General features: G+C 60.3%; 1 protein-coding gene across 11 annotated transcripts in view; it reads right to left on the reverse strand.

Annotated features, from left to right (window-relative positions):
- The window catches only part of APBA2 (amyloid beta precursor protein binding family A member 2), a 240,109-nt gene that overhangs the window by 7,330 nt on the left and 220,661 nt on the right, over nt 1-12,118 (reverse strand). For 9 of the 11 annotated variants that reach the window (XM_065547670.1, XM_065547676.1, XM_065547669.1 and 6 more), the window contains 4 exons: nt 8,842-9,021; nt 7,594-7,806; nt 6,064-6,183; nt 502-642 (listed from right to left, as the gene is read on the reverse strand). In XM_065547670.1, coding sequence (XP_065403742.1) covers nt 502-642; nt 6,064-6,183; nt 7,594-7,806; nt 8,842-9,021 — 654 coding nt within the window. Of the gene's footprint in view, nt 1-501; nt 643-6,063; nt 6,184-7,593; nt 7,807-8,841; nt 9,022-9,367; nt 10,972-12,118 lie in introns of those variants that run through there. The other 2 variants (XM_073995406.1, XM_065547677.1) reach the window with 1 other exon arrangement.

A 12,118-nucleotide genomic window follows, 5' to 3' on the forward strand; every position in this document is an offset into this window, starting at 1 on the left:
CACCATCCCTCCTCCTAATGATCCTGCTGCCCTGTGAGCTCTGGAGGAAGACCGGCGCCTCCCGCACACCATCCTCGCGCTGCCGTGGAAGCAATGCCAGAAAGAACTGGACTGGGGGCTTCAGCCAGTGAAGCGGGACCGGGCAAGCAGCCTGGCTGTGGGAGGGGACGGCCAACAGGGGCAGAGAGGCAAGCCTGCCAGGGTGGCCAGAGCCGTGTGCCCTGCAGAGCTTCTGAACTGGACATACAGGTCCAGTCCCAAAAGTAGTGTCCAAGGAGCACCCCCAGAAGCCTGTGCCCTCCCGGCTGCTCAGTTAGAGCAGACCGGGATGGCCCCGCATCACCTGCCACTCCATTCACCCTTGTCACAGCTGCCCCGGTGGGAGACAGCCTGGCTGGCCTTCAGACGCCCTGTGTCCTCTGGAGCGGGTGAGGCTCATGGAGGGCAGGCGGGAGCACACGGGAACCGGCACGCAGAGGCACACCCGAAGTCCCTCCTTACCTCTCCGACCGAGTTGGACAGAGCTTGGACTATCTTCTCGTGGGCTGTGGCCACCACGCTCTGCCCGTTGATCTCGATGATGCGGTGGCCAACGCGGACGCCCCCTCGCTCGGCAATGCCCCCTCTCATGAGGCTGCAAATCTAAGCAGACATGGTCAGGTCAGCACACGTGTTCCTGCCACACCTGACAGGCGCTCCACCATGTCTCCAAAGACAGGACACGCGGAGGGAAAAGCGCCACGTGATGAGTACGTGCACGTGCAATTCGTTGACTCAGACGGCACCGCTTATGATCTGGACTGTGCTTCCTTAAAACAAGAGAGTCAATGCCATGGTGTGTGGAGAACCAACACGTTTTCTAACTCCCACGGTGGAACCGGTCCACAGCCGCACCTCCCCCAGGGCCCCTCCCTTTGTGGTCAGGCTGGAGACTGGTGACATAGCCCAAGGCCACTGCCACCTGGCCTCCCGCAGCTGAGCCTGGTTACCATCCTGGAACACAGGCACTTAGCTGGTGGCTGGGCGGGAAAGGAGAGGCAGCCTGTCCCCTGGCCACCAGAAAGGTGGGGCATCTGTTCTGTCAAGGGAAGGCTCTGTTTGCCAGATGCCCAAACGCTCTACATAGGCAGGGAAGAGTCACTTTTATTCCTATATCCCCCCCCCCACCAGGTGACATAAGGGCATTTTGTGCCAAACACACTGGTTCTGTGTTTTTTGGAGACAGGGTCTCATTCTGTCACCCAGGCTGGAGTGCAGTGGCGGGAGTTTCCATTTCCAGCTTAAAAGTGACGTCAAACAGAGGGACTGGAGGGCCTGGGAGCGCCTGTGATCATGAGACTGGACAGACTGGAAAACAGGCGCCCTGCACACCCGTGTTCACGGCAGCAGCGTTCACAACAGCCGAGGGTGACACCAAGGACTAGCAGAGAAACAGAATGTGCTCTAGGCCTGCAGGGAAACAGTACTCAGCCCTGGAGAGGAAGGAGAGTCCGACGCGCGCTACAGCACGGACAGACCGCAGGGACACTGCGCTGCGTGAAACAGGCCAGGCACACGGACAAACAGCGCGCGATGCCACTGATATGAGGCACCTGGGGTAGTCAGAATCACAGAGACAAAGTAGACGTGGGGGGCTGCCAGGGGTTGGGAAGGAGGAATGGGTGGAGGTGCTTAGTGGGGACAAAGTTCCCACTGGGTAGGACGAAGTCGTGCAGGAGAGCACAGTGGCCACGGCTGCCTGATATGCAGATGGACTGCCACAGAACTCCGCACTTCAAAATGGGTACGATGCTCGATTTTATGTTATAGATGTACTTTACCACAGTTATTTTTTAAATGGAAACAAAAACCAGAAAAATGGATGTCCAAGGAGAATGAAGACTAGAAGAGAAGGGGGTAGGGAGAAGCAGATTCCACACCGCAGCTCCTTCGCCCCGGGGCCCTCTTATCCTGGAGAAAGGAGGCTGTGCTGAGCCGTGGCAGGAGGCGAGTGGCCTGGGATGGGAGAAGCAGACTCACCTCTCCCAAACACACCTGCATGTGCACACACGTGCAGACACAGACAACTGGGAGGGGCCTCCCCCTCCCCCCACATCAGCACCCAGATTTCTGCAGCAGGCCCAGATCTCATCTGACTGCTCGCCCTGCATGCTAAGCACTGCCACCTGCCACAGGGAATGTTTCTGAAGTCACTGGGGAGAACCGCTGCAGGTCGGGGCAGGCGCTGATAGACCCCATTTCCTAGCCAGGCATCCTCCAGCGCCCGCACGTGCTCCCCGGGTGGCTGCGCACGTGGAGGCTGAGAGGACCACCTGTCCCTGCCCACTGGCTCCTGGGATACAAGGTGCCCTGTGGCTGTCCCAGGCCAGCTGGAGCCAGGACTTCAGGCGGGGGGCCTGGCAAGGACAGGAGGACACTGGTGAGAGCTTCACTGGGCATGGTGGGGATGGGGGGCCCAGAGAGGTGACACCGAGGGAAAAGCCACACCGCTACAGGGTCGGGGGCAGCAGGAACCCAGGGTACCAGAGTCCTGAAAGTGGAGACCAGGGCCCTCGGGGCTGCGGGTCCCATCCTGAGCACTCTGTGAAGGACAAGTGGCTTAGACCAGAGCAGCCAGCACCCTCGGGTCTCCTGAATGTTATCCCAGGCTCATTGCTCCCTGGAGCCCCTGGTGCACCTCAGCCAGGCAGACGCCTGGACAAGTCCCTGGGGTGGGTGAGTCCTGACCTGCAGGGGGACAGGTGACAGCCTCTGTGACAGCCTCTGTGTCTAGGTGCAGAGGGCCAAACAGGGACAGCCAGCCCCTACCCTCAACCCCCACAATGGCCACGGGCACTCATGAGGCAGGTGCAAAAGGTGCGGTCCGCACTTGGGGGTCTGAGGGGCCTGGTGTTTACCGCCAGGCAGCCGAGCCACGCAGAGATGGTGACTGATCTGTAGGGCCGCCTGCATGCCATTTTCTGGATCACTGGGGAGATGGATCATAACCAGGACAGAACCATGCCAGTTCATTCGCTTCATCCAGCCCTCCCTGGCACTCTCAGGGTGAGCTGTCCTGTATCTGGGAGAAAGCCCCTGAGAGCCAGCATTTGCCCCTCCCCTCGGCTGCCAGCCTCTCCCCTGCATCCTGAGCACTGGGGCTTCAAGGAAGTGGGACCCATTTCACAGACAGGGAGGCGGAGGCCAGAGGGTGGGACAGCAGCGCATCCACGAGCAGGGCTGGGACCTTCAGATCCTCCTCGTCCCCAGTCGTGACCCCAGACCACCCCCCAAGTTTCACAGACGCTTGGCCCCCTCCATCACTCCGGAACTCAGACCCCGGATCCAGGGCAGAGACACCAAGCAGTGGGTGGCACCCTCTCTTTCATATTGCCACCCCAGAGATTTTGTCTTCAGAATTGCATGACCCCCTCCTCACTCCAGGCCCCGCAAGTCTGCTGCTGCCCTCAACCCTGCACCCTCTAATCTTTTGAGAAACGCCCATCCACACCACCATCCTCAGCTTCCTGGCCACTTGGACCCACCCAGCCCCATCTTCGGGAACTCTCCAGACTCCCCGCACCTGCCCCAGAAGGCAGCTGGAGACAGCCCTGGTCTCCATCCACTGCCCTCCGCCCGGGCTTCACACTCGCCCATTGCACTCTGGCTCTCTGGGAAGGAAGGCACAGAACCCTGCACCTGGGCTTGGCTGGGCTGCTCCAACTGTCCCCTCCTTTCCCATGCACGTTAATCTAGCCCCCACAAAACACAAACCGGAGTCCTCCCTTCCTTGTCTCTTCTTCCCCTCTCCCCACCAGTGCTCCACATGGCTGTGTGACCTGGGGCAAGTCACTAAACTTCTGTGTGCCCCAGCTGCTCCAGTTCCTGTGCTCCTCACGCGGTTATAGTTCGGGGGACACCAGCAGACTGAGGGGGCATCAAACTCATCCTGGGCAGGGCTATAGTCACAGGCCCTAAGAGTGGGCAGCCCCCAGGCCACCCTCTCCTGCAGGGCTCCCAGCGACGGGGCTGTCAGGGAGCGGCACTGGCCACCAACCCAGGCCCACCTGCCTCCTAGGCTGGGCAAGGGGTGCTGGAACAGGACAAGCAGCTCCCCAGTGCCACTCAGGAGGCAAAGACTGTGTAGTCAACAGGCTTGGCCAGGCAGGGGCAGCCCGGGGACACCACACAGGGCCCAGGCTCTGCACAGCACAGCTCCTCGTGAGGGCTGCAGGGCTGTCAGTCCCCAGCTTCCTCCACTGTCCCCAATGCTGGGGTGGGAGGCACACAGTCAGGGCCTGGTGACGGTTGGGGTACGGGAGCCCAGAAGGCTGTCCCAGCCCTCCTCCCTGGGGCCCGGCCATGCCCGTCCACAAAGTGCTCACCGCAGCTGCAGACAGGGCCCCAGCTGACTTTCTGCAGAGCCTCCAAATGAGCTGGGGCAACTGCTTGTGCCCAGGCCACATGTGTGCAGAGCAGTCAGGCAGAGCCGGCCCAGGCCAGACCACCACCTGGCCAGCTCCTGTGGCAGGCGCACTGTCCTGGACAGAAGCCCCAAGTGGGGTGCAGACAACTTGTCCTGGCACCTGTGGCAGGTCCAGGGGCCACAGGCCTTCCTCCTTGGCAAAGACTAGGACCAGCGGGCCCACCTTGGGTAGCTTGGGGTACGTTATGGATTTTCTCTGCTGATCTTCACAAGCACCTTTTGAGGGGAATCCAGTGAGTGTTAAGTGACTTGCCGAGGGTCACACAGCTGGGAAGGTATGGCTGACACTGGCGATGCCCTGTCCCTCTTCGTTCTGGGCGCCGGCTGGCCCCCGCTTCCCATGGGTCTGTGGCTGAGCTATCTGGCCAGTGGGCTGTGGGCAGAAATGACAAGGGCCACTTCTGCCCTGGTCCTGAAAACCTTCAAGGTCTTCTGAGCTGCCTCTCTTCCTGCAGTGCCAGCCAGACGCAGAGCTCCCAGTGGGGGCTGCGGAAGCCCAGCTGAGGGCAGAGCCTGGGCCCCTGAGTGGCTCTGTGGAGTGAAGCTCACCCCCACCGCGCCTCCTGCAAATCAGACTGCAGCACGAATAAGCAGTCAGCTCTCAGTATATGAAGATTTGTGGGATCTTTTTCATAGGAGCAAATTTGCTCTAACACAGCAGGGTCAGAGATGGGCCCTGAGCCCAAGCCCTGTGACTCCACCCTGACGGTGGGTATACCCCTCCATGCTGCTTCACCAGAAAACAATGGAGAAGATTTGGTAGTCCTTCTAGAATGTTCTCCCACTGTCTTTCCTCTGTGGCTGTGGGTGGACACACGTCCTCCCCGTCGCCTCCACGCCACTCCACCCCAGCCCGCGATGCCCCTCCTGCTACGCTGCCTCACACTCAGGGCTGGTTTAAACAATTTGGGTATTGCCAGCCCTTTTCTTCTTTATTCCATTTAGTGGCCACATCTCTCCCCTCTGGGTCTTTTGCAGAAGGGAAAACAAAGGAACAAGAATTCCGGCCAAACGCAGGTCAATGAGAGGGTGGAAACTCTGGGCTAAAGAACTTTGGCCCGGGGAACTGGCACAGGCTTTTGGCCAGAACCACACTCAAGCCCAGCATCACCTCCTCCAGGCAGCACTCCAGGCTTCCCATTGCCTGGCGCAACGCCTAACACAGAGCAGGCACTTCACAGATGTCTGCTGAACGGCTGCGTGAACAAGTGAATGAGTACACGAATGGATGAACGAGCGAGCATCTGTTTGTTGAGCACAGTAACTGATGCCACGACTGCTTGTGTCCAAGCCACCGTGCTGGCGAAGCCTGCTGCCCTCCCTCCAAAGCAGGCGACAGCCACTGTGGGGACAAGGGCACCTGGGAAAGGCTGCAGGGGCCCAATCCACGGCCATGCCCTGGCCCTCCCCTTCTACCCAAGACCTCCCAAAGAGCCATGGAAAGTTCCTGTCCCGGGTGGCCTGGCTGTGGGCAGCTGCACCCATGGGCCAGGTCCTGCCAGGCTGCCAGGCATAGCCGCCCCATCAGATGGGAGCTGCTCTCCCTCCCTGGGCCCTGCAGCGGTGGTGGCGGCCCAGGGCAGGAGGGGGGGACTCACAATGCCATTCTGCACACTGAAGCCCAGCTGGTACTTGAGGTCTGGCCGCTTGATGAGGACCGTGGTGACCGGAGGACAGCTGACGATGTTGAGCTTCACCTGTGTCTGGTTCTTCAGGCCCTGCAGAGCACGGGGATAGGAGTCAAAGGCTGGGCCTTAGACATCAAGCCTGACCCAGGATGGGTGAGGCTGGCAGGGCGGAGGCTGGGGGCAGTGAGAACGCACACTGGGTGAGGCAGGCAGTCCCCTCTCAGCCTCGGTAGCCCCTCTGTGTAGTGAGGACGAGCCTCGCTCTGGCCCTTCCCAGAGCTGCCAGGTTTCCAGGGCGGCACTGCGCCCTCTTTCCCACCATGCTCAGGGCACCTCTGCCCTGGGGAAGATGAGCCGCTGCGGGAGTGAGCCCAGGCTCTGAGTGCCACTGGGCAGAACCAATGCGCCTGGCACCAGTTCACCCTCAGGGTGTCGAGGGGGCCATCATCATGCCAAATTCAGGAGAGTTTCCTACGGAAGAATGTGGGGACACCTTCCTCAAAACCCAATGCCCTCCAAGGATGACCTCCTGCAGGGCAGGGAGTGACTGCGCAGCAAATCTCTGAGTGAGGAAGCGGGTGCACCAGGCCGCTGGGGTCCGGTGGGGTTGAAGAGGCATGGGGAGGAACCCAAGCCTCCACCTGGGAGCTGCAGCCCTGGGAGTGGGGACCTCGGCTGCTGAGACCTCGCTGGCAGAGGCCTCTCCCATGTCTCTCTGTGTGGCTGCCCATCGGGCAGAAGCTCTGCCGGGCGAGCTCCGAGAGCCAGTCTATGAGACGCTCTGGCCTGGGGAATGCCCTTCATCTCTCACGCTGAACAGAGAGGAGGACGGTGTTGTCTCCAGCACCAAGACCACAGCAGGGTGGGGAGGAACACGCCACAGAGGGCTGGGGGCCAGGCCACAGCTGGGTCACAGGAGTCGCCAGCAGCAGGCAGAGCCCACTCCTCCGCAAGTGGTCAGTGTGAAGGCCCCCACCCCACCTGCCGGTGACCCTTCTGCCTAGCCCCTGACAGCGACAGGCAGCACCTCCCAAAGCTGCAAGCTCATGAGTCTGACGGTCAAGGTGGCCTCCTTACTTAAGGGAACCTGTGTCCCAGAACTCAACCCATGCAGGGTGCCCCACCTCCCCAGCCCAAGAGCACTGAAGGGGTTTCCCGGAAGCGGGACTTTCAGTGCTAACCTGGCAAAGCCCCAGGCAAAACAGGATAAGCTGGTCACTGTATACTAACTGGTCCTTGGGCCCTTGCCCAGGGCCACATGGCTTGATACAGGGCTCAGACAACCCCTCCCCTCCCACCCCAGGGCAGCCCGGGGCCACCTCTGATTCAGACATGGGGAATGGTCTTGAGTTCAGATTTTGATGCCATCATCAACCAATCACCGGGTGAGTCTCCCTGGCCCTCAGTTTCACCGTGGGTGAAGTGTGGATTGCAGCAAAGTGGGGATCAAGTGGGGCAGGGCTGAGGCGACCCCTGGGCGGAGGGTCCCAGGGTGCCCACCTTGATGATGCCTTGGCAGGTGGCGAGCGGCAGCCCCACCAGGCTGGTGCCATTGATGGACATGATCTGGTCCCCGATGCTCAGCTTCCCTGAGCGGGCGGCCGGGCCGCCATTCATCATGTTGGCCAGGATCACCGTGGGCAGGATGGAGCCCCAGCCTGACTCCACCACCACCACGCCCAGGATCTCGCCCTTGTGCTTCTCCAGCTGCAGCTGCAAAGGGATCAGCAGTGTGAGAGGGGCTGGTGGCAGGGACTGGGGCCTCTGCCAAGGACCCACAGAAGGATGAGGCTGACCCTGTCCCAGCACATTCCACCCTGCCATGGGATCCAAGGCTGGCTCATCTCATACAGGAGAGGTCTTGGGCTAGAGGCCCTGCCCACCCCACTCTGGCTCCCATGCCTCCCTGGGGTCCACCCAGCAATCCTGGGAACCTGGAAGTACAGACCCCCATCCCCACCCATGCCCGGCATTGACTCCATCCCTACCCATGCCCAACACTGACCTTCCCACCCCAAGCAGGGCTCCAGTGTCCTGGTTCCTGCTCCTTCTACCCCACCACACCCACAGAGGCCAGAGGAAGGCTCTCAGACTCCAGCACCCATAGCCTGCCCCCGGCCTTCACTCTTGTTGGAAAAGTCCTTCTACTTTTACTTCCTCTCAAAGGTCACTGTTTCGGAAACTGCCTGGAATGTCTTCAGCAAGAAACCAGGATCACGCATTCACCCATTCAACAAGCAGCAGAGGCCATCCACTCATCCACCGCAGACAGAACAATTCAGCCCTTTAACAAACAGTCAAGGTACGGGCCATCCCCAGGATTTGCTCCTCTCTGCCCATAAGAACTTTCCAAAGTCCCCTGGGGGAAGCCACTGGGACCAGCTAAGGCCTCTGCTACTGGTGGTTTCTAGCCTCCCTTGCCAGAGCACCCAAGCTCCCTTTAGAGATGCCACGTGCTTTTCAGAAATATCTCCCGGGTGCTGAGCGCCGGTTGATAATAGCAGCATTAAAAGGCACATTTTCGAGGTCATTAAAGCCGACTGTAATCAGCTTCTTTGTTACGAACACCTCATTTCACACGCAAGCGCTCAGCTGGAAGGCAGGAGCGAGGTGCACATTCTGGGCCGCACTCGAGTCTGATGGAAGGCAAGGGTGTGCGTGAGGACCCCGGGAAGGCTCGCTCTGCAGGAGCTCAGGGAGCAGAAGCTGGCAAACGTGGCCTCCCTGAGGCCGGTGGGCGTGGCTTACCTCCTTGCAGTTCTCCGAGTTGGAGAAGTGGATGAGGTCGTCGTTGTACATCTCCTGGGTGTTGATGATATCGCTGTACTCCTTCTGGCTCAGGTCTTCGGGGTTGATGCCATTGGCTCTCAGGAACTCCTGGTAGGCCACGCTGAAGGCCTGGCCGATGGACTGGGCGATGAGCTGGGCCTGCGCAGAGGGCAGGCCTGCTGGAGACAGGCATGCGGCACAGGCTCCCCGCGGCCTCCTCAACAGGGGCTGCGGCAGGGCTGGGTGCAGGATGCACCCGTAAGCCTTCAAGGGGGCCCTTGTTCCAGCTTAGAAGAACAAGAAAGAAACTGGGGGCCCTCCCTCATCTGGTGAAGGCTGTCTCCCACCAGCACCCCACCGTGAGTGAACCCCCGTGTTGCCCTGAACCCTGAAGGGTCTGCTCCTGACTGTCCCTGCCTAAGCTGTGGCATGGCCCAGATGCTCCAGGTCAAAGCTGTTTCAAACAAAGTCTAGGACAACAATGAATTATTGATTACATGTCATATTTTTGCTTTTTTTTTTTTTTTTGAGATGAGGTCTGGCTCTGTTGCCCAGACTGGAGCGGGAATGCAGGTGAGCACAACCACATCCAGCTAATTAAAAACTGTTTCTTGTAGAGATGGGGGTCTTGCCATATTGCCCAGGCTGGTCTCAAACTCCTGGACACAAATGATCCTCCTGTCTTGGCCTCTCAAAGTGCTGGCATTGCAGGTGTGAGCCACTGCACCCGGCCCCATCTGTATTTTCTTTCCACTCATCCTATGCCGAAAATGGACTTTCAGTGTGTTTTCTGGGAGCATCATGCTGCTAGTTGTCTACCCTGCATATATTTATTGGTAGCAACAGAACCCAGTGCCCACTAGGGACATGTGGCTGTGCCAGGCCAGGCCTGCAAGACATGAGACCTGGGACTCCACACAGCCCCTACGGAGCACGTGGCTTCTTTCTACTTCCACTGAGCTGCTTCAATGGAGATCACCCACTCTGACATGGCAGAGGCCTGGACATTGAAACAGCACTCAGGGCCTGGCGGGTCGCCTGCTGGGGCGCAGACAGTTGACAGTGGGAGGTGAGAGCTGTACTGAGTTCCCGGAGGTCACCAAGCAGGCTGGCAGCTGTGCAGCCCTGGGAGTGTGGTGGGGTTCTTGGCGACCTCGATGACGTCTCAGCCCACAGCGGGCCGCCCGCCAGGCTCTGGGCTGTGTGAGGCCCTCCTTATGCTCTGTCCTGCTCCTCACCTGCCTCCCCAGCTGCCCTCAAGGGGGTTCTGCACGGGCGCCCCCAGCAAACTCCTACTCAACAGGATCCCGAAACAGGTGAAATAAGGGCTTTGGCCTCAATTCCCTTCCCACTCTCCACGTGGCAGGATGTAAGAGCAGCAGATGAATGCACGCATTGGGAAAGGCAAGCTGGGCGGGATTAGAAGCGCGCAGCAGGCGACCTTCCCTCCAGCAGGCGTGGAACTGCCCTCCCTGACGGGCCCTAAGTGGTTTCTAGGACTTGCCGGTTCCCACGCCCAGGGTCTCTGCCGCTGCCAGACCCGGCTGGGGGCGCGATGCCCGGGGACCGCCAGATGGCGCCGCCGGGCTGGCCTGCGGAGTTGGCGAGCTGATGGGGCTCGGCGGGAGGTCGGGGGCAGCGCCCGCGCAGGAAAGGGTCGGGCCTCCGGGAGAAGTGGAGGGCGGCGGGGGGTCCCTGCCCCACCCACCCGGGATCTCAGCGTTCCGGGGCGCAGGGCGGCCCCCAAGCCTCTGCTTCTGTCTCCGCCTGATGCTGCCACCTGGCTGGGCGGCCTGAGAGCACGGGAGCTCCGGAAACCCAGCTCCACCACCCACGGCCCTTGGACTCCACTTGGTCTCCCTCGCGCCACCCCCATTCTTCCTCCCCTTGGACGACATCCTCCGCCCCCGCGGAAGCTCCAAGCCCAGGAGCCGGCTCTGCAGGGCTGCGCCTCCTCCAGGCGTCATCAGGCCCGCTGGTGTGCAGCCAGCCGCCGCCTCCATTCCGGGTCCCGGCTGCCTCCTGGGAGGTGTGGGGTTCAGGGGGCTCGCTCTGCGGCTGGCGCTTCAGAGAAGGGGTCGCCCTGCCAGCCCCAGCTCGCAGCCAAGCCTGTGGGAGTTCACTGCTGTGAGGCCAGGAGTCCAGCCCAGGCCCCACCCAAGGGCTCAAGCGGCCTCCTGTAGGTAGGCGGTGGGCAGAGCCTTCAGGCGCTGGAGAGGTGGGGACAGGGAGGCTGCTGTGCGGGCAGGACCACCCTGGGCCTCATCCACCCCGTCTCTCAGCCTCACCTCATCTACCCAGTAGGGCATCCCCTGGCTTTAACCCTCCGCATCGGCTGCACCTGGGGGGCTCTCAGTGCCCCTCGGAAACTCTCACCAACTGACTGCCACCCTTCGCCACCGGGCCTGCCCCTGGCCTCATTCCGCCAGCACCTGTGGCCCACGCCCGTGCCAGGTCTCTCAGACATCCTCAGCCCTCAGTCACACAGAAATGCCCATCCAGGTGTCGGGGGGTCTCCGTGTAGCGGTGGAAGGAATGTGTGAGTGCGCTGTTGAAATGCCCTCTCCCCCCTGTAAATCTGCCATTGCGTGAAGCATTTCAAGTGGACCCAGCTTCTTAGGAAGCAGATGACTGCGCCAGCCACAGGTTTGAACCCTGTCTTCAGTTCCCATGCCGTATGTCAGGATCATGACAATATGGGGACCCTTCCCTATTGCCCAGGTCCTGAGACACCCTCAAGTCCTTATGTGAAAAAGAATGCCCTGGCCAACTGCCCATGAAGGATAGATTTTTTTTTTTTTTTGAGACAGAGTTTCACTCTTGTCACCCAGGCTGGAGTGCAATGGTGCGATCTCAGCTCACTGCAACCTCCGCCTCCCGGGTTCAAGCAATTCTCTGGCCTCAGCCTCCCAAGTGGGATTACAGGCACGCGCCACCATGCTTGGCTGATTTTTTGTATATTTAGTAGAGACGGGGTTTCACAATGTTGGCCAGGTTGGTTTTGAACTCCTGACCTCAGGTGATCCACCCACCTCGGCCTCCCAAAAGTGTTGGGATTACAGGCATGATGAGCTACAGTGCCCAGCCATAGATCATTTCTTAAAACTTCACTCTGGCAACAGCCACAAAATTGGCTCACCAGCAGCCCCGCTGCTGGTCTGTGAGTAAGATTAGCCTCCAGGAAGGACAGTTCCTCTCTGAGTTCCCCTCTTAGCCCTGCTGCTCCTTCCTCAGTCCCTCTGTCTCCCTCCAGGCT

The sequence above is a fragment of the Macaca fascicularis genome, chromosome 7 (assembly GCF_037993035.2).
Source record: "Macaca fascicularis isolate 582-1 chromosome 7, T2T-MFA8v1.1".
Lineage (NCBI taxonomy): Eukaryota > Metazoa > Chordata > Mammalia > Primates > Cercopithecidae > Macaca > Macaca fascicularis.